At 47.0% G+C, this 24718-nt stretch overlaps 2 protein-coding genes across 2 annotated transcripts; one reads left to right on the top strand and one right to left on the bottom strand.

The window, feature by feature from the left end:
• Nucleotides 1-9011: 9011 nt before the first annotated feature.
• Snip1 (Smad nuclear interacting protein 1) lies at nucleotides 9012-15986 on the bottom strand. The gene is made up of 4 exons (XM_051188753.1): nucleotides 15711-15986; nucleotides 14726-14825; nucleotides 11354-11937; nucleotides 9012-10416 (listed from the first exon to the last, which is right to left on the bottom strand). The coding sequence occupies exons 1-4, from the start codon at nucleotides 15920-15922 to the stop codon at nucleotides 10152-10154; spliced, it is 1161 nt and encodes a 386-aa protein (XP_051044710.1). The 5' UTR covers nucleotides 15923-15986; the 3' UTR covers nucleotides 9012-10151.
• A 1133-nt stretch (nucleotides 15987-17119) lies between these two features.
• Nucleotides 17120-24021, top strand: Dnali1 (dynein axonemal light intermediate chain 1). Its single transcript, XM_051188757.1, has 6 exons — nucleotides 17120-17315; nucleotides 17788-17933; nucleotides 19145-19314; nucleotides 22036-22214; nucleotides 22511-22675; nucleotides 23905-24021. The coding sequence occupies exons 1-6, from the start codon at nucleotides 17235-17237 to the stop codon at nucleotides 23938-23940; spliced, it is 777 nt and encodes a 258-aa protein (XP_051044714.1). The 5' UTR covers nucleotides 17120-17234; the 3' UTR covers nucleotides 23941-24021.
• The last annotated feature ends 697 nt before the right edge of the window (nucleotides 24022-24718 follow it).

Here is a 24718-nt window from a genome sequence, read left to right as displayed (position 1 = left end):
GGAGGTGAAGGTAGGGGATCATGAGTTTGCGGCCAATGTGTTCTACATGGCAGAGACCCTGCCTCAAAAACAAATTAAGGCCAGGTTTAATGGCTCATGCTTTTAATCCTAACACTTTGGAGGCAGAGGCAGATGGATCCTGGCAGCCCTGGAATTTACTCTGTAGACCAGACTGACCCACCCCACAAGAAGCCCTATATAAGAGATCCACCTGCTTCTGTTCCATTAGTGCTGGAATTAAAGGTTAGTCCCACCACCACCAGGAGGCAAAAGGATCTTTAGCTCTGCTCCTCTGCTAGAGGCCAACCTAGTCTACATATGGAGTTCGAGGCCATTCACCATCCAGAACTACATAATGAGACCCTGTGTAGGGGGAAAGGGCCAGCCAAAGAAACACACCCTGAGCAGAGTCAAAGAAACACACTTTGACCTGCAACCAGAGCCAAAGAAATACACACTGACCCTAAAACCAGAGCCAAAGAAACACACTTTGGCCCTATAATCAGAGCCAGTGAAAGAAATATGCCCTGGCCCTGAAATTAGAGCCAATCTGTCCCTGACCAACTAAGCAGAAAACCTGCCAATCTCTGAGCAGGGAAAATGAACCAATCTCTGAACACAAGATCCAGCCAATCTGAGCTCGAGGGACAGAAATCTGACCAATCCCCACCCTGGAAATCTTCTCCCTGGAGACTCACACACTCCCCAAGAAGCCCTACATAAGCTCTGTGCCTGTTCAGTTTGGTGCTGTCTTCTTCCACCCTGGCAGAGGCAGCCACTCTCCTGGATTCTTCCCTCCCAATAAATCTCTTGAATGAGGTTTGGGTGATGACCTTTCAACCTTTTGCCACGGAAACCTTTGCTAGAGTCAAGTAGTTGTTACACTCTGGGGGACTGGAGCTGAACTGTAACAACATTGCTAGGGAAGCCCTCCCCTGCCGGAGCAGAGCTGTTACATTGGGAAGCCTTTCCCTGGAGCTGGAGAAGCCCTCTCCTGCCGGAGCTGAGCTGTTACATTGGGGAAACCTTTCCCCAGAGCGGGGCTGTAAGCTGCTACACTTGGCTGTGTGTGACCTGTGGTATTCCTTGGCTCCCGAATGCCAGAATACCTTTCATTCCAAGCTGTACATTTAGTATTTTTTGGCTCCCAAGTGCCAGAATACTTCTCCATCTGAGTTGTTAACAGTAGTTTTTGGTTCCTGAGTGCCAGAATATGTTTCTATCCAAGTTGTAACACTTACACCCTCAGAAAACATTAAGTTCAATTAATAAATTTATCTATATTCCTATCTATGCCAGTGGCATGTAGCTAAATTTACTTCTGTTACCTTATCGTAAGAGATCCTACTGAATACAGTTGCTGTAAGTGCATCGCTTACTTGGACATCCTTAATCCCAGCACTCTGGAGGCAAAAGCAGGCAAATCTCCTATTATCTATCATATGTGGTTTGTAATTGGGGAAGAATTAGCTTTTATCTTTGGGTCCAGTGCTGTATCCCAGGCAGGTATTGAACAGAACACACAGCCTTGAATTTATTGTACTGCCTCTGCCTTCCCAGTACTGGGATGGCAAGTGTCAGCCACCATGCACACTGTTAACTGGTGCTGGGAATGGGAACCAGGACAGACTAAGCAAGCACTCTACCAATGGGGCCTACATCCTCCAGCCCAGCTCTTCATTTCTCAGTGTTCTGCATCTTCACTGTGACTCTAGGTGGCATTGTTCTTTCCCCCATGTGTGGATGTCCTTGAGTTGCTATGCTCTAGTTGGATATTGTTCAACAGGTCTGAGAAATTCTCTTTCCTAATTTTCTCTCTTTTGGAACTGAAACATAAATCTCGTGTATCTCAAGTTCCTCTCTAAAGGTACATGTCTATAATCCTAGCATCTGAGAGAGGGAAGGTCAAGAAGCTGCATAGTATTTAGGCCACCCAGGTCTCAAAAAAACAAGCCAAGGGCTGGAGATAGAACTCATTTGGTAGGACAGTGCCTAAGCATGAATGAATCCCTGATTTTGAGCCCAGCACCCCTTTTCCTGCCAGGCTGGAGCACATAAGAACTTCAGGCATGGTGACACACACCTTTAATCCCAGCACTCGGGAGACAGAGGTTGGTGGATCTCTATGAGTTCAAAACCATCCTGATCTACATAGTGAGTACCAGAACAGCCAGGGTTACATAGTGAGACCCTGTCTCAGAAAAAAAAAAAAATACATAATTTGAGGCTAGCTTTGTTTGTTTTGTTTTTTTCAAGACAGGGTTTCTCTGTGTCATTTTGGAGCCCGTTCTGGAACTCACTCTGTAGAACAGACTTGCCTTGAACTCATGGAGATATGCCTGCCTCTGAGTGCTGGGATTAAAGGCATGTGCCACCACCCAGCCTTTTAAGTATATGGTGTGTCTGCACAATCATGCAATTTCCAAAAAGGCTAGAAGAGGACATCAGATCCCCTGGGACCTGAGTAACAGGTGTGAGCTGCCTTGTCGGTGCTGAGCCATCATCTCCCCAGCAATCTCCCCCCCACCCCCACCCTCACCCTCACCCTCGCCATTGACCTTGAGTCCCAGTTTGAGATACTCATATGCTTATGAATATGAGGTCATCCAATGGAATTCAATCAACCTACCGCCAGTTAAAACTGACTTTTCCCCCACAGAAGTCATCCACTGTCAAAGCTAGGGATGGGGGCTTGTGAGGCAGGTTTTGTAGGCAGCCACAGCTGCTGGGCTCACAAATACAGCAATCCTCTCATGTCCAGATGACATGTCAGTCCTCCTTGAGACCTCTGGCTCTTCCAGTCTGAAGTGGGAGGCTCAGGTTCCTGAGCCTTTGGGTGGTGGTGGTGGTACAAGATGGCCAACTTGTGGCTTATCAGCTTTTTAAAAAAGATACCTCTTTTCAGATGTTTATTTTATGATTGTCTGCATGTGCATCTGTACACTATGTATGAAGCCGGTACCTGCAGAAGCCAGAGGGCACCTGGAACTGGAGTTATAGACAGTTGTGAGCCAACATGTGGGTGTTGGGAATCAAATCCATGTCCCCTGAAAGCATAGCAAATGATCTTAACTGTTGAGCCATCTCTCCAGCCCCTCTTTAAGTTTTGTTTGTTTTTGAGACAGGGTTTCTTTGTGTTGCCCTGGCTATTCTGGAACTAGCTCTACAGACCAGGCTAGCCTTGAACTCCCAGAGATCTACCTGCCTCTGTCTCCTCTTTAACTTAACGTAATGGATCACATGGGTGTGATTTTCAAATGCTGTAGCAGCCATGAATATCAGTAATAACTTTTGGACAACTTGTTTAATTATTTACATATATCATCAAATTCAATGGACACCTTTCTATATATTTTCTCTTCCTGGATTATTTGCTAATTTTAAATGTATTTTTTAAACATTATTTTTATGTGAATTTGGTGTTTTGCCTGAATGTATGTGAAGATGTAGAGATGCCAGATGCCAGATCCCCTGGAACTCTAATTAGACAGTTGTGAGCTGCCATGTGGGTGCTGGGAATTGAACCTGGGTCCTCTGGAAGAACAGCCAGTGTTCTGAACCACTTAGCCATCTCTCCAGCCCCTTAAATGTATTTGTTCTATCACTTATTTATGTGAGTGCTTGGAGGTCAGAGGATAACTTGCAGGTGTCAGTTCATTCCTTCTATCATCTGGATTCTGGGGCTTGAACTTGTGTCATTAGGCTTCACATCAAGTGCTTTACCTGATAAATCTCACCTGACCTACTTTGCTATTTTATTGATTTCTGCATCTAAGTTCACAAGTGATAATGACTTGTGGAGTTCTTGTCATTTTAAAGGGTTAGTAATTTTCATGTGTATGGGTGGTTTTGCCTTTACATGAGTGCACATGCTTACGCTGCCCTTGTAGGTCAGAAGAGGGCACTGGATCCTCTGGAACTGGAGTTAACAGGGGTTTTGATTTTTTTTACAAAGTTTGGTTCCTAGCACCAGGGAAGAAAACAAAAATACCCTATAAATTGAGGCTTAGAGAGAGGACTTGGAGTTAAAGGGCACTGGCTGATCTTCTAGAGGATCCTGGTTCAATTCTCAGTAACCACATGGTGGCTCAGAATTTTCTGTAACTCCAGTTCCAGGGGACCTGACTCCCTCTTCCCAGGATACATAAGATGCAGACACATATGCAGGCAAAACACCCATACATACAAAATTAATTCAATTAAGAAGAATGTGGCACACTCGGGGAGGCAGAAGAAGGCAGGTCTCTCTCTGTCAGTTCGAGGCCAGTCTGGTCTACAGAGAGTTTCAGGACAGCCAGAACTAAACAGAGAAACCCTGTCCCGAAGAAGAAAAAAAAAAAACACAAACAAAACAACAAAAAAGAATGTGGGCTATGGGGCTGGAGAGATGGCTCACCAGCAAGAGTGCTGTGGTTCTTGAAGACCTGAGTTACAATCCCAGCACCCACGTCTATAATGCCAACCCACGTCTATAAGCACAACTGTCTATAACTCCATCCCCAGTGCATCTGATCCCACACTCTAGCCTCCACGAGTACCCGGCATACAAGGGGTGCACAGACATACATGCAGCCAAGAGGCCCACACGCACACAATTGACTTTTACTGTGTCAGTGCCTGCTTAACTGAGGATAAGGAGTTAGTTCTGGTACAAGCTAGTACTTGTTTAGAGTGCTTAAGAAGTGCTCTTATTCACCAACATTTCTGAGGGTTGTTGTGTCTTTCAGGAAATTGAAACATTCCAGCCTTCTGGGAAACTCAAGCAGAAAGATAAACAATCAAAATAGCTTTAGGAAGTTCCTGAAACTAACCACACTCACTCGACCCACCCCCACCCCCCATCCCACTCCTGAGTAAACAATAAAAAGCTGAGAGCCCCTCTGGAAGCAAGGGAATCTGAACTGTAAAGACTCTTTGAACCAGTCAAGCTGCCTGGAAGAGGCATAGACCAACTGAGGCACCTGGAAAGATTCCAACCTGTTGAGATGCCTGCAGGCCGTGCATTGTGCTTCCGGTTCCCAGCTTTTTTTGTGACCATCACCCATGCTGGGGTGAGCTTTGGTAATGCAGCTGTCTGAGCCATTTCCATTCCTATAAATGAGCCCTCACCCATCAAACGTGGTACACCATCCCAGCACTTGAAAGGCAGAGGCAGGCAGATCTTTGGGAGTTCAAGGTGAGCCTGGTCTACAGTGAGTTCTAGGATAGCCAGTGTTGCACAGAGAAGTCATGTCTCAAAAAAGCCATTAAAAAACAACAAACAAAAAAACAAAACAACCAAACAAAAATTACTTGGTTCACCAAGTTGGACTTTGGTGATATCCATAGTTTGGCGTGTTGCGTCTCCTCAGGTAAAGCTTTTCACACAACAGGGGCATGCACACATGCATTGCTTGCGGAGGCGGAGGTCAAGACCAGGTGTCTTCCTTTGTCACTCCCACCTTACTTTTTTGATATAGTCTCACAGAACCTGCAGCTCAACTGACTGGCCAATGACGTCCCAGGACCCCCATGTCTCCACATTGCCAACACTTAACACTTCTGTGCTTGGTTTTTATGTGGGTGCTGTGGAACCAAACTCAGGCTTTCATGATTGCAAAGCAAGCACTGTACCATTGTTATTATTGAGACAAGGATTCGCCAAGCCTGTCTTTGTTCCCCCCACGTGGTTTCTGTGACTCCTGGGTGTGAGCAGCCTACGCAGTCCTTTTGCATCCTCCACTCTGTCCACTCCACATGCTCTCTCTGCAGGTGACTGTGACCTCAGTGCCACTCGCCACTGTGGAACTTCAGAGCATGACTTAAAGATATTTTCCATGGACCCCTCTCTAGTCCCACTACTTCCTCAGCTGTCCCCACTGGTGCAGAGCCCTCCAACTAAGTCAAAGTCCCTCTCTGCTTTACGACAATCATCCAATATCACTCCTTCCAAGAGCATCCTGCTTCACTGTCGCTGTGTCTAACCCACAGTTGCAAGCCAACTATTAGCATGCTGTGCTCATACAACTAAGTCACTCCAGCTTTCGATAAGTGAACTCAACTGTTGTCACTTTGTAAACTATATTGCTGTGAAGATTGTTCCTCTCATTGTTAATAAAAAGCTGACTGGCCAATAGCTAGGCAGGATTTTGGGGGCAGAGAGAATGCTGGGGAGAAGGGTGGAGTCGGAGGAGTCGCCATGAGACAAAGAGCAAGCAGAATGGGAAGTATGTCATGAACCTTGGATCAGCACATAGAATAGAAATGGGTTAAGTTATAAGAGCCAGCTAAAAAAAATAAGGCTGAGCTATCGGCCAAGCGTTTATAATTAATAAGTCTCCAAGTGGTTATTTGAGAAGTGGCTGGTGGGGCAGAACTGGCTGGTGGTCTAGGCAGAAAACTCTGCTTACACTGTACTTTTGAAATTTTTACTTGAGCCCTGATTGGCATCAAACTCCTTATGTAGACCAGACTGATCTCTAGCTCACGGATCTGCCTGCCTCTGCATCTAAGTACTAATAGTAAGGGAGTGGCCACCACATGCAGCTGTCACTCATGCCAGGCAAGCACTCTACTAAACTAATCCCCAGCCATTTTAGTTTACCCTCACATACAGAGGAGGCTGTTTAATGGGTTCAGGACAAAATACAAAACTTTCTCAGAATTGGCAATAGGGAAAGGTGGCATTTAGCCAGGACTGCTGGTGGGAATGTTTCCAGGACCCTCAGATGGAAGTGGGGGCCTTAGCCTGGGACACATAGGATTGTATGTACCCTGGGATTCAAGGGGTAACCCCTACCAGACTGGGACTATATCCCTAGTAACTATAGATGGAACCCAGATATACTCCTGGGGCATGAGAAGGGACTGCACAAGCAAGGAGGTGTGTTCCTGGAGCCTGGGGGTGAATCCCAGCTGAGAGGGAAACTCATGGGTTTGATGGGTGGAACTCTGGTACTGGGAGGTGGTCCTGGAACCACTTGCAGCATTTGGGGAGGCCTAGGGGTGGGGCAAAGGAAAATGCAGAAGGGGCAGGAAAAGGCCATTGGACAAGGCAGAGATGGGGGCTTAGAGCAAGGAAGCCAGCAGTTCATGAGCAACAGTGGGAACAGCTTGACATGAGTGGGATAGGGGTATCGCCACCTTAATATGAATCTGGAGGAAGAGCTGCTCAGTCTTGATGGTTGCAGTAAGTTTAGGACTCATTCTTGGCCTTGTCAATCCCCCAAGCAAGCTGTGGTCTCATAGGGTTTGGCTTTATGGTCCTTGATCCTCTGCTCCTAAGCGAACATGAAGCAGTTGTGTAACATGTTCCCCATGGTCTCAGCTGACCTGAAACCGCAAGCTCTGCTGGTCATTTCAATGACCCTCTGCTTGATCACTTTGTAGCCCTGCTGGTCAATCTTTATAAACTTCACCTCCACCCTGAGCTAGGGCACAAGCCTCCTTGGCAACTCCCACTGCGAAGTCAGTCTGATGTTCCTTTCCTTGGGTATGAGCCAGGTAGCTGTCCTCAATATGCAGTGTTAAGCAGAGCTTGCACTCACAGGATGCCAGGTGTTTGTGCATAAAATATAGGACCTTGTTGATGTCGATGGCCTCTAGGGCCAGTTCCTTTGGGTGCTCAGATTAATGCTGGAAGACCACAGTAAAGACCGGAAAGTGTGTTGTTACCGGATGGGGAGAAACTTGATGAGGCAGGTTTGCCAATAGTTGAAGGATAAACTGGACTACAAGGTGAATTCCAGGCCAACCTGAGCTACAGCACCTTGTTTCAAATATCTCATTCATTATAAATATTCATTATCTCAACTGATTGTTCCTGTTGTCCACATATCACCAAAACACACAGTACAAGATGGAAGAGCCACCAGCATCTGCACTTAATGAGCTATCTTTGGTAAAGTCAGAACAAGGAAGCAACTGTAGGTGAAAGCATTGGTGAGCACTTGAACATTATCTTGTGTGCACACAGATGTGGAGGTCTGAGGACGGCTTGTGGGAGTTGCTTGTCCTTCTACCATGTGGGTTCTGGGAATCAAATTCATGTCATCAGGATTGGTGACAAGTGCCTTTACTAGAGGAGCCATCTCACTGGCCCAAGTCTTGTTCCCACCTCTGCAGAACTTGGGACCACCAAGGAAAACTTGGTGCAGGAGCTGTTCACACACAGCTGCACTTCAACAGGACAAGGAAAGACAGGGAAGACCTTGCAAACAGCTGAGACGAACAAGTCCATCTCCCCAGGTGTCTGCAAAAGGAGCTCTTAACCTAGGACTCCTTGTTCCGCTAAAGCAAACGTTCACAATCAATAGAACTGGAACGTTATTAAGACAAAAGTCCCACTGTGTAGAGCAGGCTGCCTCACATTCCATGTCCCCTAACATTTGCAGCAATCCTCTTGTTATCATCCTCTCCAGGGACATGATTACAGGCATGAGTCACTCCTTCTGGTTACTGGGACCACTTTACTAAAAGGTGTAGGCAAAGTGCTCATCTCCCTGATTTTATGAAGAAAGCAAATCCTTAAACTATCATTGGACAAGGAGGCCCTGGAGTGGGATGGCAGATTGTGGAATTCCAGACAGAAGACTGTCTGGATTTTAAAGTCCATCAAAGTATAGTTTGCTTTCTGGACATGGTAGGGACTGTGTGATCTCTTCTGAATGTAAATTCCTGAGCTGCCCTGACTATACTAGACAGTGACTACTGTCAGCATCTAAGTCCTACCCCAGCAGGAAGTTAAGAGCAGCACAGACCGACCGTGTCCCTGCCCTCACCACCTGAGGATGAAGTGGTCCTGATGTTTCTCCACATGAAGGGCTATCCACACAAACCTTCCTGACAGTTCAAAAGGGCACTGGTAACTCCACTGACACATGCCCTCCTTGCTGATGAGGTTCCTGTCCTCGGTACTTACGGGCCTCTCCCCATACCTCCCTACGCATATACACAAATATTCCTTTAGGAGCAAACACACGTACGAACAAGAGTCCTTTATGCTAGGAAAGTATTACCATCTAAAATGGAGCTGTATTTACAAATTTTATTTTTTTTTATCTCAAAAATACATATTAATGAAAACCTGCTCTCCAAATGCAGACAGGCCTTTGCCCATCATGTGGTATTATTTCTATCACAAAACACTGTCATATGAAAATCAGCACATACCTCTGAAACACACCATTTTATAAGCATACACACTGTAAGTAATGAATTCCTTTCTACTTACATGGACCACAGGTGGGAAGTTCAGAAGCTGGGCTACCCCTTGCTTTCCACCCTTGGGAAGTAAATACAAACCCAGTCAAAGCTGAAACACAGAATGTGGAAGCTACACGACCTCCTTTAGACACATACACACGACCTTAGGCCACAGCAGGGCCCCTGCTACAAGGTCAATATCAGTGTGTTTCCCGAAGGGAGAAGAGAGGTAACATCTGAATAAAAACGCGAAGCTGAAGAAAAAGACCAGATGATCCAAACTGTTAGGTCTGTGCTTCATGGGGAAATCAGGAATCCTAGAGGACGCAGCTCCACAACCCAGTGCAGATATGTCACCAGCACCCATTGGTATAGCCATGACCTCCCAACACAGCCATGTCTACACAGGCATCGCAGAGTGTCTGTTTAGTTGAGACAGTCAATAATGAGGTCATGTGGTAAATTGTCACCCCCAAAACTGAAGTGCAAAATCAACTTCTATGACTCAAGAGCTGACCCAGGTCAAAGCTTTGGTATAGGCTGGAGGTTGTTCTGGTGACAACCAAAGCTTACTGAGATTCTCTCCTCTAGGGTTTATCACCAAAACAGAACTCCTGGTCCACAAAGCTCAAGGACTATATAAATAAGAAACTGTACAAAGAGAACAAGCCACAATAACCTTTCCAAGGGCTTAGTTTCCTGTGCAGCGGTCTTGAAGGCACCCACTACAGCCACATACTTTGACCCAAACTCAACATGCTGTAATTGGTGAGATTGTTCTGAAAACAAGTGCCCACAGGCAGGCAGCTGCTGTGCCAAGTTCAACAAAACATGACGTGAGAGTTCTCATACTGCAACACAAGCTGGGCAGCAACAGAGAAAAGACTTAAGGCAAGAAGAGGCGCTGGAGTCAACCCCATGGCCTCCAGGAGAAAGTTTCTAATGTGGGGGAGGGTGTTTCTCAGTTGCTAGCTGTCAGACACCATTTCTTCCTCCTCGTCATCTTCATCTTCCTTCCTGTCCAGTTCAGATGTGTCTGAAGACTCATGGAGCAAGACATATTCTCTGCTACTGAACCCAAATTTAAGGACATCTTTTTCTTTCAGTTCATAGTATCTCTGTGGCTCAATACGCTTGTTGTTCAGGAAGGTTCCGTTGCCTGAGCCCAGGTCAATGATGTAGGGCTTCACCCTCCGACCAACTGTGCCGTCAGCACGAGTGTACTCCACAAGTCTAGAAGAGATCAGGAAGAGAAGCCTGTGAGCCAAGACCTACCAGAGACCCTCTACTCTGAAGCTCTCTACTACAGATCTACATGTCACTGTCCTGACTCAAACATGGTTCAAACAGAAACTCTGGAAGGTCACAGGGGAAGCACCTCCTTGAACAGGGAAATTGGGAGCAGAAAAGGTAGAGTGGGCTGTGGGTGGTGGGTGGGGATGAAGGGCCATGAAAGAGCCCAGGGTAGAACTCAAGGTCTCTAGGTATGGCTACAAATATACTTCTTCCAATGCTGTACAGCTATGTTAGCATCAGCCTAAATGGGGAAAAACATCTGAATGAGAACTTGAGGGTCAAAAGCTAGATATGAGACAGAGCATTTCTGGCCATCAGCAACTGTGCTGAGCTGCAGTTTTCTCAGCTATCAAACGAGGATGTTAACATTGGTCCTGTTTCCCCACAGGATTGTAGAGGATCAGATGGTAAGAGCGTCTGATCCAAGCAGTACACTCAGCTAGCATATACTTGGCATTCTGACTCTGGCTTCTACTTACTTCTATTTGGTCCTAATTACCTGGGGGCAGGTGGAAACAGGTCCAGAGTGGGGCAGGACTTTCTACATTTCTTTTTTGTCTTTTTTGAGATGGGGTTTTGGTATACAGCCCACACCTACAGAGTACACCAATCTTCCTGCTAGGCCTCCTGACACACGAGATTATAGGCCTTCATCACTGCAATGACAGAGGCTAACCTGGGTTTCTGATATCAAATTCAAGACTCTCCTACAAATGTTAAGAGATTACTCAAGGGCTGATAGCCTCTTTCAGCCCAGCTTATATTAGATACAAGGGGTAATGGCCTCTTCTGCATCTCTACATAGACAGCACAGGAATCCTGAATGAGAAACTGGCCCCAGCTCCCTTTCCAGTCCTCCTCCTGGTCTACCTACCGGTACTGGAAGACTGCATGCTGCTTTGAGCAGGAGGGATGGTCAATGGGGATGTCGGCGATGCGGCGATGTCGACCTAGAAGGTAAGCACTCTGCCGATGGATGTACATGACCGGAAGTACCTCATCGTTTTTGAAGGGGTACAGACGCCACCGTTTTTTTGGGATCCGGGCTTCTGGGGGCTCACTGTACTTAATAACCACACCCCGGAAGGTATTAGTGTCCTCAAGAAGTGCCCCAGAAAGTTCAAAGCTTGGTTTTTCTTTAGCAGGCACCTCTTTGTTTCTGTTAGCAGCAGGGCGAGGGATTGCCTCCTGAGCTTCACCAGCAGCACCTTCATTCCGCTGGCGGTGCTCCCGGCGCCTGGCGTCATGAAAGTCCCGTTCTTCTTCCTGGGCTTGCAGAATCTGGCTGTCTCGGTCCCGACCCTGCCCACTGACAGGCCTCTCATCAGAGCTCCTCTTTTGTCGGGAATGGCCTCGGTGCCGGTCTCGCTCACTGTTACGAGCTCTCCTTTGCTCCTGTTCTGATGGCTCCCGGTGCTGCCGATCCTCTCGTCCTCTCCGTGGATGGTCCTCACGTTCCTGAAATTAAGATGCATTCAGTAAAGGAAAGATGGCTTCTACTCTGTGAACAAGCTGTCAGGGCTGGGGAGATGGCTTGGCAGAGAGCACTGACTGCTGTTCCAAAGGACATAGGTTCAGTTCCCAGCACCCATAACTGTTCACAATCATCTATGACTATCATTCCAAGGGGATCCAATGCCCTCTTGTGGTTAAGTGTGGGCACTGCATCTATATGGTGCAGACATCCATGCAGGTAAAATACCCACACATGAAATAATCAAATCCCAAAAAATGAACAACACATCTATGACCTGAGTGCTGGTATTCAGAACAAATTCCTATCCACACAAGGCTATCGGTTCTATTCCCCTGGAGTGCTATCTGTGGTAGTTCTGTTCCCCTGGAGGGCCAAATACAGGCCTGATAGCCCAAGCCCACATCCAGAGCTGATACAGAGAGAAGAAGAAATAATATTCCCATCAGTCACCTGCCAGCAAACTCATAGGGCAGCATGTGTAGGGAACAGAACAGAGTAGCCAGGTGGTGGTGGTACACACCTTTAGTTCCAGCACCTGGGAGGCAAAGGCAGGTGGATCTCTGAGTTTGAGGCCAGCCTGGTCTACAGAGTGAGTTCCAGGACAGCCAGCCGAGGCTACCTGAAAACCACCCTCCAAAAGCCCTCCAAGTAATTTTAAAAAAGAAATAGAAAACATTTAAGATATGTAAAGGAAAAAGTCAACTTCTTCATAAGCCAAAAAGAAACTGAAATAATTTCAAAACCTCCAACTTCAACAATTACAAAGATTATTATTCAGACATCTAGGAATAAACCTAAGAAACATGAAAACCTCAAGAAACAAACTTACAAAAAAGTGTTACTTGGCAGTCTCCAAACTTCTGACAAAATGGAGACACATGCTAATAATTAGCCTGGCAGAAACTGCAATATCCATAACACACCAGTAGATCAAGAGTCTGGTGGTGTTGATAGCACATGCTTTTGAACCCAGCATTTAGGGGGCAAAGACAGGTAGGCCTCTGTGAGTTTGAGGCCAGCCTGATCCACAGAGTTCCAGCATGCTATTAGACAGCAAGGCTATCACACAAAGAAATGCTGTCTTGAAAAAACAATGACAAAAATAGACAATGAGAAATCAATCAGCAAGGCAACCAGCCCGAAGGCAAAGCCTTTCAACAGCTGTCTACAGAAAAAGCTAACACTTAGTGACCCCCAATCTCACTATGAACCAGAGCATAACGCTAAAATAGAATTTTTCTCAGATTAACAAAACTATAAAGGTCAGAAATAGCTACTCTCAAAAGAGAAGGGATTGCTGCTCACTCAGGAAGTAGAGTTCCAGGTCAGCCAAGTGATCTAGTGAGAATGAGATCACATCTCCACTGGGTGTGTGCGCACATGTGTGTGTTATCAAGTGTTCTAGGCCTAGCCAGATGCTGGTGGCTTTAATCCACTCCCAGCACTCAGGAGGCAGAGGCAGCTGGATCTGTATTGAGTTCCAGGCCAGCCTGGTCTACAGAGCAAGTTCCAGGACAGCCAGAACTACATACAGAAACCCTGTCTCAAAAAAACCAAAGAGTTCTAGGCCTGCCTATAATACCTAGTAAGCAAGTTTCAGGCCAATCTGGGCCTAATTAGCAGGAGATCAACTATCTCAGTTACAAAGATGTAGAATCATGCATCTCCCTCCTCTCTCCCCCCCCCCCCCCCCGTTTAGTAAGCAAGTCATCATGGTTCAGACATTTTGTAACATGTCTCACAATTTTTTTCTTTTTAAGACTAATAATAGTCCATTTAATATAAATATTTAGGTAATGGTAATGGGATTAGAATTTGGGAAACAGGTTAGGCAAGCACTCTACTTCTAAACTTTAGCCCCAGCCCTTTTTACTTTTTGAGACAGTGTCTCTCACTAAACTTTTAAACCAGCCTTGAACTTGTGATCCTCAAGCCTCAGTGTAGGGTTACATGTACACACCACCACACTGGCCTGGAGCAAGACATTACTAGGAAATCTGGAGGATAACTCAGCAATTAAAAGCACTTTTTATTCTCCAGAGGACTCAGGTCAGTGCCCAGCACCCACATGGTATCTTACAGCCATCCTTAACTCAAGTTCTAGGGAATCTGCTACCTTCTTCTGGGCTCTGGGGTACCAGACATATACACACTGCACATATATGCATGCAGGCAGGCAAAACACTCATACACATGCAAAAAAAAAAAACTTTATTTTTATCAACCCCCCCACACACACATTCAAGACTGTTCAAAATGAGTTGCAGATAAAGAAAGTAGAACAGCTAAGATAATTTTTAAAATACTAAAGTAAAAGGAATCAGGGCACTGGGTTTCAAGACTTATTATTATTTAATGTGGTACTTGAGACAGCATGGTACTGGCATAACAATAGACACATGCTGACTTTCAATGTAGAGTAAAATTCCCTTTGGGGGGAAAAACGGTTTTGGAGCATGTGGACACTCACAGGTCAAACCTGACCCATCCGTGCTGGTTTAAGCCGTACTACAAACAATGTGCATCCAAGAAATGAGAAACAGAAGTGGCCAGGAGGCAAGGAAGGATAAAGGTGGAAAGGAATAGCATTTTCTAAAGAACAGTTTGAGGCCTCCCAATGGCAGTGACATGCCTGTACCCTGACTGTGATACTGCCCTTGGGAGAAACAAGGAAAAGTACATCTCTCTGTAGTATTTCTGAAAAAGAGTTATCACAATCAGATCAATAACTTTGAACGTTGGTCCTAGCAAAGGTTCCTGCCCACTCACCTGCTTCACTTTGACGGTGTAGTGGGGACTCCGGCTTCTCTTAGTCCGAGGAGATTTGCTTCTTCTCCCTGAAGACTTGATTTTCTTTTTGGCTGGGGACCTGATAAGAGCATGGTACACAGAATTTTACCTCAGTGTCTCTTCCCCCAAATAAATAAGCTTTAAGTATCAGGCTCTCCTACTGCCTACTAAACACAACACATTTGTGAAATCACTATTGGAATCACTTCTCCCAAACTCATATACACAACTGCCTGCCAAAGCCTGCTCACTTAAGATACCCTGATTCTTGAACCCCAAAGCTCTTTTCCCAGTTTGTAATCCTACTAACTGACACCACTATCCAGGAAGTAAATCTTGCCTGTGTTTCTTTCTTTCTTTCTTTCTTTCTTTTTTCTTCCTAATTCACCCCTTGTAACCACATCCAATCCCTTGGCAAGTCCTAGGTACCCAGCCTGTCCTCCATCCCACGTCATTCCTACCAGATTACAATGCTCATCCTTCAGCACACAATTCCAGATACACTGCCTGTTTTGTTTCAACTTTTAAAACAAACACAATTCCACTTCAGGTTCTTCGTATATATTGTTCTGGGATTAAAGGCGTGCGCCACCACCTCCCGGTGGTGATTCTATCCTTAACACTAATTGAATCTATGTATTATCTTCCTTCTTAGGGTTAGAGCACTCCCAATTTCGCCAGGGTCAAATCACCTCTCTTCTTCACCCTTAGTCCATACCTCAATTGATCGTTAGCCCACACTATGCACTCAGTAAATCGGTGCTGTACGGAAGCATCGGCGAATGAGTGCTGCAAAGAAGTCGCCAAGATCCAACATTAAACACTTTGGCGGCAGGCAAGTGGAAAGACATTCCCACCGTCCCCCGTGGGAGGCGGGGGAACCTCATTTCACCTCAACAGGTGCTCGACACCCCCAGTCGCTCGCCATCCCGGCCCCGCGCCATCCCGGCCGCGGCCCTCTCACCGGCTCACTCCCCGGGCTCGACTCCCGCGGTGGCTAGCGCGGCCCTGCTCGGCGGCGGGCGGGGACGGGCTAGCGGCTGGGGCGTCGGGCCGCCGGTGCGCGATAGGTTCGGGGCTCAGACGCTCCTGCTTCACCACCACGGTCGCCAGCGGGTCGTCGGCCCGGTGTCGTCGCCGGCCGCTTCGCTCCCGGTCGCTCTTCCCGGCCTTCATCCTGCGGCCCGGCCGAGAGCCACTTGCACGGTCCGTTGAGCAACTCGAGCCGAAGGAAGTGACGGGCCGGCCTTTGTACTTCCGCTTCCGGACAGCGCGCTATCCCAGAAGCCTTCACGGCGAGGCCCCCTTGGTGGGCGTGGCCACAGGTGATGAGGTTCCTATGCTGGGAACACCCGGGCTCGTGACCCTGGGATCCCGGCTTCTGGGCAAGAGAGGCTTGAAGAAAAGTCAGGGCCTCATCTGGAGAGGCTGAGGCAGAGGGATCGCTGTAAATCCAAGGCCAGCCTGGGCAATTTAGTGAGTCGGTCAGGTCAGGTAGAGATTGCTTAGCCCAGCCCAAAGCCCTGGATTCCAGTCCAAATAGAAATTAAAGTTTTGGTTTTCTTTCTTTCTTTCTTTTTGGTTTTTCGAGACAGGGTTTCTCTGTAGCTTTGGAGCCTGTCCTGGAACTAGCTCTGTAGACCAGGCTGGACTAGAATTCAGAGATCCGCCTGCCTCTGCCTCGCGAGTGCTGGGATTAAAGGCGTGTGCCACCAACGCCAGGCTGAAATTAATTAAAGTTAAAAGGGCAGAAAGCCTGGGGATGTATTTTAGCTGTAAAGTGAGCGTTTGCTTCGCGTGTGCAAAGAGCTAGGGGTAATCCCTAGGACCTCAAAAGTGGCCCAAAGAAAAAACATCCTTTTTATCTTCTTCAAGACAGGGTTTCTATAAATAATGTTGGCTGTCCTAGAATTTACTCTATAGACTAGGCTGGTCTCGAACTCGAGATCCGCCTGCCTCTGCCTCCCGAGTCCTGGAATTAAAGGTGTTTGCCTGGCTTTTAAAAAAAGAAAAATCTTATGTGGGAAAGCTGATCCAACGCTGTTTCATGGAGGATTGCTGATAGTTACAAAACACAAATACTCAACAATAGTAAATTCTTTTTTGTTTCTTGAGACAGCATCGCTATGTAATCTTGGCTGTCCTGAAACTCACACAGATCCACCAGGCTCTGCCTTCTAAGCGCCAATCGTTGCTGAACCATCTAAGGAGTCAGGAGATGGCTTCCGTTTTAAGGCTCAGCAAAGGTGGTCTGTCCATTTCGTCATATCCCTTATTAGACTTAGTGCAAGGACTCCAATCTTGTTTACCAAGAAGCCTGGAGCTTGTGGAGCGAGTTCAGTAGAATAAAACCTGCACGTGAACGGCTCCGCCTCCCTACGAAGCCCCGCCCCATCCATGGGGCAAGGCGAGTAGGGGTTTCCATGGTGACCGCAAACAAGGCCCCATCTGAAGGGGCCGCTACAGAGTTGCCACTCTTGCTGCCACCATGATACCTCCCGCAGACTCTCTGCTCAAATATGACACCCCGGTGTTGGTGAGCCGGAACACAGAAAAACGGAGCCCCAAGGTACGAACAGGTCTCGGGGGATTCAAGATCCTACAAATTCCCATGGGGAAAGTACATGCCGCTTTGAGAATCTCTGGAATTTCAGGAGACAGGGATTGCTCCTACTGACAGCCAAGGGAATTAGGACAGGGACAATGGTGGTTGGGAGAGGAGTACGACAAGCCTAGCTGTGACCCCAAATGACAGGTCTAAGATGAGAAAGAAGTCACAGGGAAATGGATGGGGCTTGTGGTAGGTAGGTCCGAGTACAGGCCATGTAGTGACTTCCCTGTCTCTAGGAGTGAGAACAGAAGCCTGACCTTTCACTGACTCTAGAAACACCAGTTTAAACACAGGGTCAGAGCCAGGTAACCCTCTTGGTCCCTTCAGTTCATACTTATGCTGAGACCACAGGGGAGGGAAGTAGGGAAATGGGGAAGTCTGTGCAAGAAAGCTGGGGCCATCAAGAGATTCTGTCTCACCTGTCTCTTAGGCTCGGCCACTGAAAGTCAGCCTCCAGCAGCCTGGACCCTCAGGTCCAGTCCCACAGCCACCCAAGACCAAGCTACCCTCGACTTCCTGTGTCCCAGATCCTACGAAACAGGCAGAAGAAATCTTGAATGCCATCTTGCCTCCAAGGTAGAGAGAGAGAGAGAGAGAGAGAGAGAGAGAGAGAGAGAGAGAGAGGAAACGAAAAAGCAGGGAGAGGGTCTAGGCTATTGGCACCAGAACTTAGATGTGTGGGGTAGAAAGTTTACCTGTGTTCTGCCTTAGGTTTTCATAGAGTCTGAATGTGGCTAGATGCTTGCAGCCAGGCAGGAAACCTCTAAATCCCCATGTTCTTATTAGTTTCATGACATTAGATGTCAGCTATGCAGTCAGCTTTCAGGTATAGGTCTCTAGCCCAGCCCTCTTCCTTCTAAACTCCATTCTTAACATTCTCCTTCCTTGGTCCGTCCATCAAGATTCCCCATAGAGAACCTGGTGTGGTGGCATGTGCTTAATCCCAGCTCTCTGCTAGACACAGGAGGATTGCCTCAAAGCCCAAGCCAGCCTGGACTACAGCGGGTGTGTCAGGCCAGCAAGGTTGTGTCTCAAACAACCCACAAATGTCCAATAAGGCAAGGCCCGGTGAATCTCACCTTTAATCCCAGAACTCAGGAGGCAGAGGCAGGAGGATAAGAGTTTGAGGCTAGCCTGGGCTACATCGCCTAGCTAGAATTTTCAAAAACCTCCACCTAGTGAACATTTTTATACCTAAGGCAATAACGCTTTCTCTCAGAATGAAGGAATCTCAGAGAACCTGTGATCTTCTCCAAGGATGGAAATCAAGAGAGAGGTGCCATTTGTCAATGGATTCTCTCCCACCAACATAGACACTCTCCCTCCCTTTGTCAATCTGCCTGCAAGTTCATCACTGCAGGAATCGGCTGTGCTCCAGCACAGATTCCATAATGGGCAGCTATTGCAAACAGGGCTCTCCAGGAACCTCTGTACTCCCAGCACACACATGTGCTTCCTGGTGGCTTGCATGAGATTTACCATGTTCTGTGTCTCCACCTTAAGCCAGTGTGGGGAATTCCCACTGCATCTTCTATTCAAATCAAGCCGCAGGACCACACATCTGTATTCACCATGCTAGGCAGATATGACCTGCATGAGGGTTGTGGTCTCATGGACAGTGGAGATTGTCCGTCCACCCAACCCTGAGGTAGGTGTCCTGAGGAGGCTGCATAGTGGGTGTGGCTTATGAAAGAGAGGCAAGTTGATTGCCGTGGCGCTGCCTCCCAGTCCTGCTCGGGCAGAGAGTCCCGTTGGCTCACGCTGGGTGGCGTGTGTCTGTGTCACAGGGAATGGGTGGAAGACACACAGCTATGGATCCAGCAGGTGTCCAGCACGCCCAGCACCAGGATGGATGTAGTACATCTGCAGGAACAGCTGGACCTGAAGCTGCAGCAGAGACAGGCCAGGGAGACAGGGATCTGCCCTGTGCGCAGGGAGCTCTACTCTCAGTGTTTCGGTGAGTAGGCTTGGTGGGGTGAGTACTGTACGCTGTCTGCCTCCTTCTAGCACAAAACCAGGCCCTGGTTACCCCTAAACTACCCCCCCCCCATTTAGGACTCAGCTCTTCTTTTTTCCGATTCCCCCGCAGCTTGAGTACAGTCCCCTCCCCCACCAGGCTCCACCTCAGCCTTTGTAGGTGTGCCAGACATAGCCCCGCCCCTCCCGTGCTTATCCCTCACAGATGGTTGTTTGATTTTCGTGCAGATTTAGATTTATTTTTGGGTGCGGGTGTGGGTGCACACATGTGCGCATGCATGTTTTTATGAGGGCACACATGTACCATGGTGCAAATGTGGATTTCAGAGGACAACTTGCAAGAATTGATTGTCGCCTTCTACCATGTTGGTTCTGGTGATTGGCTCAGGTCATCAGGCTTGGTGGCAAGTGCCTTTACCCACTGAACCATCTCACTGGCCCCTTTAGTAGGTATTTGGGATAAGCTAGGCACTCCCAGGTGTAGTGGCACATGCCATTAATACAGGCCCTCAGAAGACAGAGGCAGGCAGATTTCTCTGGCTTGAGGTCAACCTGGTCTGCATAGTGAGTTCTAGGCCAGCCAAGGCTACATTAAAGGAAAGAAGGAAGGAAGAAGACCTTTTTATTTTGAGTCTTTGTTGATTTTTTTCAAAGATTTTCATAATGAACCTGTGCTAATTTTTTATTTAAATTTGAAACAAGCTTGTTTTACATGTCAATCCCAATTCCCTCACCCTCTCCTCCTCCCCTGTCCCCTGATAATTAAAAAACAAACAAACAAACAGGATCTCAACATCTAGCCCCAGCTGCCCCGGATTCTTGATCTGCCTGCCTCTGCCTCCTGAGTATTAGAGTTAAAGTCATGCATTTGAATTTTTTAAAATCTATTTTTCAATTCCAAATGATCAGCGCTGGAAACATACACACAACTAACATTGTGAACAGGAGTGAACAGGTTGTATTTATATATTTAAGAATATTGGCAGTGGGCCTGGAGAGATGGCTCAGTTGTTAAGAGCACTGTCTGCTCTTCCAGAGAACCTGGGTTCAATTCCCAGCAATCACATGGCAGCTTACAACTGTCTTATAACTCCAGTTCTAGGGGATCTGACACCCTCATACAGATATACATGCAGGCAACACACTAAAGTACATAAAAATAAAAAGATTATTTAAAGAAAATAAGGAACAAAGGGATTGAGGAAGATGCTGTGTATTAACCTATAACTGCTGCACACTCACAAATGTCTGTAACTCTAGCTCCTGAAGATCTAGTGCCCTCTTGTGGCCCCCATGGGCACTGCCCATATTTAGTGCACATATGTCAGGCACACTCGTGAGCGCGCGCGCGCACACACACACACACACAATATTAAAATAAATTAATTAATTTTAAAAAAGGATATTAGCAGCCAGGAAAGTGGTTGTTCATGTCTTTAATCCTAGCACTCAGGAGGCAGAGGCAAGCAAATCTCTTAGTTCTGAGTTCGAGGTTATCCTGGTCTACAGAGCAAGTTCTGGGAAAGCTAGGGCAGAAAAACCCTATCTTGAAAAACAAAACAAAACAACAACATAAAAACAAAGACAAGAAAAAAGAAAAAACCACACACGCATATATGTAACAAGAAGAAAAAGTATGAATTTGAAAGACTGGGGGGAGCCATACATGGGAAAAGAAGGATGCAGGAAAGGAAAGAGGGAACCTTATATAACATTCCATAACTGTCAAGAATGAAAATAATTTTTGTTTTGTTTAAGACAGGGTTACTCTGTGTAGCCCTGGCTGTTCTGGAACTCACTCTATATACCAGGGTGGCCTTGAACTCTTATATCTACCTACCCCTGCCTCCTAAGTGCTGGGATTAAAGGCATACACCGCCACTACCTGGCTGGTAATTTTCACATAATTTATTTTTATTTAATTTCTTTGGTGTTTTGCCTGCATGGATGTCTGTGTGAGGGTGTCAGAAGCCCTAGAACCTCCATGTGGGTGCTGGGGATCAAACCCCGGTCCTCTGGAAGGGCAGCTAATGCTCTTAACCCCTCAGCCACCTCTCCAGTCCCCTGATAGTGTCTTCTTATAGACCATATGTTTGGTTTTTGTGTGTGATGTGTGTATGTGTGTGTGGTTGTGTGTGAATGTGTATGCACGTGTGTGAAGACCAGAAGTCAATGTCAAATGTCTTCTATCATTCTCCACTTCTTTTTGGAGATCTTTTGAAAAACTGTATGTGTGTAGGTGTTTTACCTGCATGTATGTATGTGCACATCTATGCAGTGCCCAAGGAGGCCAGAAGAGAGCATTGGAAACCCTGGCACTGGAGTTACAGATGCTTTTTAGCTGCCAAACACCACATATTTTTCTGGAAAAGCAGTCATTAACTGCTGGGTCATCCCTCCAGCCCCTCTACCTTATTTTTTGAGACAGGGTCTCTCACTGAACCTGGAGCTCTTTGATTTAGCAAGACTAACTGGCCAGCAGGCTCCTGTCTCCACTTCCCCAGGGCTAGAATTACATGTGTGCCTCTGTGCCTGGCTTTTTATACGTTGGGAAATCTTAATTTTGCCAGCAATCATTTCCCCAGACCCATGCTTCTGAGAATGTATCCTACGTCCTTCTCAAGAGGAAGGGTAGCTTGCCATAGACAAAATGCATGTCCCCTCACCACTGCCTTTTATCTCCCTGTGTCCACACTGGAAGATGAGCTGATCCGGGAGGTCACCATCAACTGTGCAGAGAGGGGGCTGCTGCTGCTGCGAGTCCGGGACGAGATCCGGATGACCATCGCTGCCTACCAGACTCTGTATGAGAGCAGTGTGGCATTTGGCATGAGGAAGGCACTACAGGCTGAACAGGGGAAGTCAGACATGGAGAGGAAAGTGAGTGGGCTTCACCATGTCCCCATGGCTGCCAGATGCTTCTGTTAATCTTGGGGCATGCAGGTGTCATTGCAACCCTGAACTCTGGTCCTGAGGGTGTCCTCCATGCACACAGTACAAGGCCTTGGTGAGGAGTGGCTCATCTGAGGACACTCCATGCCAATCACTGACTTCCCACTGGGTGGCAGTACATACCCTGGCATTGTCTTAGCAGGGCAGTAGAGTCCTAAGGTTCCCCACCCAGGCTTTCACATCCCCTGGAGAATGTCCCAGGATGATGTCCATTGTATCTGCAGATTGCAGACTTGGAGACAGAAAAGAGAGATTTGGAGAGGCAAGTGAATGAGCAGAAAGCAAAATGTGAGGCCACAGAGAAGCGGGAGAGCGAGAGGCGACAGGTGGAGGAGAAAAAGCACAATGAGGAGATCCAGTTCCTGAAGCGGACCAATCAGCAGCTGAAGGTAAAAGAGAGCCCATTTGTTTCTTCGTTGGTTTTTTGTTTTGTTTTGTTTTTGAGATGTGGATATTCAGTGTGGTGAAGAACACCAGGAGGGAGGAATTATACCCTAAACTCTATCTCCAGCCCTTTTTACTTTTTTTTTGGGGGGGTCTGGATTTTTTGAGACAGAGTCTCATGCAGCCCAGGCTACCCCCAAACTCAAACCCTTCCTTCCTAGCCTCTGTACTGCTGGGATTATAGGCATGTACCACCATGTCCAGCTCTCCTTTTATTAATTTTCTTTTAAAGACTTGTTTTTGGTTTTAGTTCTTCAAGACAGGGTTTCTCTGTGTAACAGCCCTGGCTTAAGCATCACTCTTTTAAATATGGTGCCTATAAGCAGCTCTCTCTTACCTCCCTTACTTAAAGCCAAAAGGTCTGGCCCTTGAGATAAGGAAGGCTTTGTATGAGCCTTCAGCAGAGGATGAGAGATTTTGCTAGTTGTTCAAGAGTCTATTAGAAGAAAAGCTGGAGTCTTCCCCAGCCAGATGTAAATGTTGACTCAGCAGATTCCAAAGCTGGTTCCTTAGTTCCAACAAGACCAAAGCTGAATACCTTAGCTTCCTTCTAACGTCCAAAGGCAGCCCTGAAATCCCTAGGGCGAAGGATTCTTTACAAGAAAGCTCTTTTTATTGGCGCAAAGCTTCACTACAAAGAAAGCAGTGTTTTCAGTCCCCAGGACAGACCTTCTTAAGGGTCTTTCACATATCAGTGCAGTAAATCACTGCTGGCTGCTAGAGGAACTGAGTACATAACCCCCTAGTGTATTATGCTTTCCCTTCTCAGAGGCAGTAATTTCTTCTGAGTGTCAAGTTGTCTAATTTGCCATTTCCCAGACCTCTGGTCCAACCAGAGCTCCACAGTACCAAGTCAGAGAGCCCAATGTTTAACTTAGTGGACATATGCAGGCTTAGAGTAGGAGTGATGGGAAACCACTATTTCAACAACTTTTATTCCATTTCCCTTTCTGTGCTTTCTATTATACACTGCGCTATTATTGTATGGAAACCAGGGCAGCTCTGGTTTCTGCTCATGTAACAAAACCATGCCAAGCCTGAATCCAGCTAATCCAGAAAATGTGGAGCTGAGTCAGAAAGGGGGTGTGCTCAGAGTGGCAGCCTCCAGGGCTCAGCTATGTGTTGTTAAGGTGCAAGATGTAAATACTAATGGAGTCTTGTTTTTGTTTTTCAGGCCCAACTGGAAGGCATCATCGCACCAAAGAAGTGATAATTTCCACATGGGTCTCAGCAGGCACTGTGCCCCACCATAAGCCCATTGTAATAAAAAGCCAGTTTCCTGAGTGAACAAGCAAGCCATCCCCTCCCCTGATCACCACTCATGTAATTGTTAGAACTGTTGCCAGGCTCCTGGTGGGGCTATGGAAGGTGGTGTAACCCCATGTCCATGTACAGTTTATAGATTGGCCTGGGGATTTGTCATCTCAACAACTCAGGAAGCAAGTGTTTCCCCAAAGAAACTACTATCGCATCAAATTCAGTTCACGGTTTACCTTGTACTTGGGCTTCTCTGCCCCCTCCCTTCATTTCTTCCCTAGTGTAACCCTTTAGCAACTCATTTCAGAGTTTGGATTTAGTCTCATTCCCACTCACCAAGTCAGCAGGACCCTGTCCTGTCCTCAGTCTGCCTGGCTCCAGGAGGAAACAACAGCAGAGACAAACTCCTGCTCACTGTGAGGGTTATCAAAGTCCCAGGGCCTCCCGTTACTCACCTGCTGAAAGGACACCAAAGCCTGAGTCCACACTCCCTAACTAGCCATTACTGAACAGCTAAGGAGGCAGGCACATCTCGCATGCAGCTCTAGTCAGGTTATGGCCCAAAGACAGTCTGTAGATCCAGAAGACTTAAATTACAAATTTCCATTCAGGGAAGCCCAGGGCGGGAGAGGGCAGTGAGCTTGGTGACACCCATATTCAATCAAGAGTCGTTTCCTTCCAGTTGCTGGGAATGCCTCAAGTACTCAGCACCCTGAAGGGGTGCCAGAAAG

This window comes from Phodopus roborovskii, unplaced genomic scaffold (assembly GCF_943737965.1).
Source record: "Phodopus roborovskii unplaced genomic scaffold, PHOROB, whole genome shotgun sequence".
NCBI classification, from domain to species: Eukaryota; Metazoa; Chordata; class Mammalia; order Rodentia; family Cricetidae; genus Phodopus; species Phodopus roborovskii.
Note: the sequence above shows the minus strand (reverse complement) of the source record. Positions and strands in the feature narration are given on the sequence as shown.

Bases quoted from the DNA above. Each gene is read 5' to 3' on its own strand.
- Dnali1 (XM_051188757.1), top strand. From the start codon at position 17,235: ATGATACCTCCCGCAGACTCTCTGCTCAAATATGACACCCCGGTGTTG. The intron at 17,316-17,787 runs GTACGAACAGGT...CCTGTCTCTTAG, and splicing joins CAGAAAAACGGAGCCCCAAG to GCTCGGCCACTGAAAGTCAG. The intron at 22,676-23,904 runs GTAAAAGAGAGC...TTTGTTTTTCAG, and splicing joins GGACCAATCAGCAGCTGAAG to GCCCAACTGGAAGGCATCAT.
- Snip1 (XM_051188753.1), bottom strand. From the start codon at position 15,922: ATGAAGGCCGGGAAGAGCGACCGGGAGCGAAGCGGCCGGCGACGACAC. The intron at 14,826-15,710 runs GTGAGAGGGCCG...TGCTCTTATCAG, and splicing joins CGAGCCCGGGGAGTGAGCCG to GTCCCCAGCCAAAAAGAAAA. The intron at 10,417-11,353 runs GTAGGTAGACCA...GATCTCTTCTAG, and splicing joins CATGCAGTCTTCCAGTACCG to ACTTGTGGAGTACACTCGTG.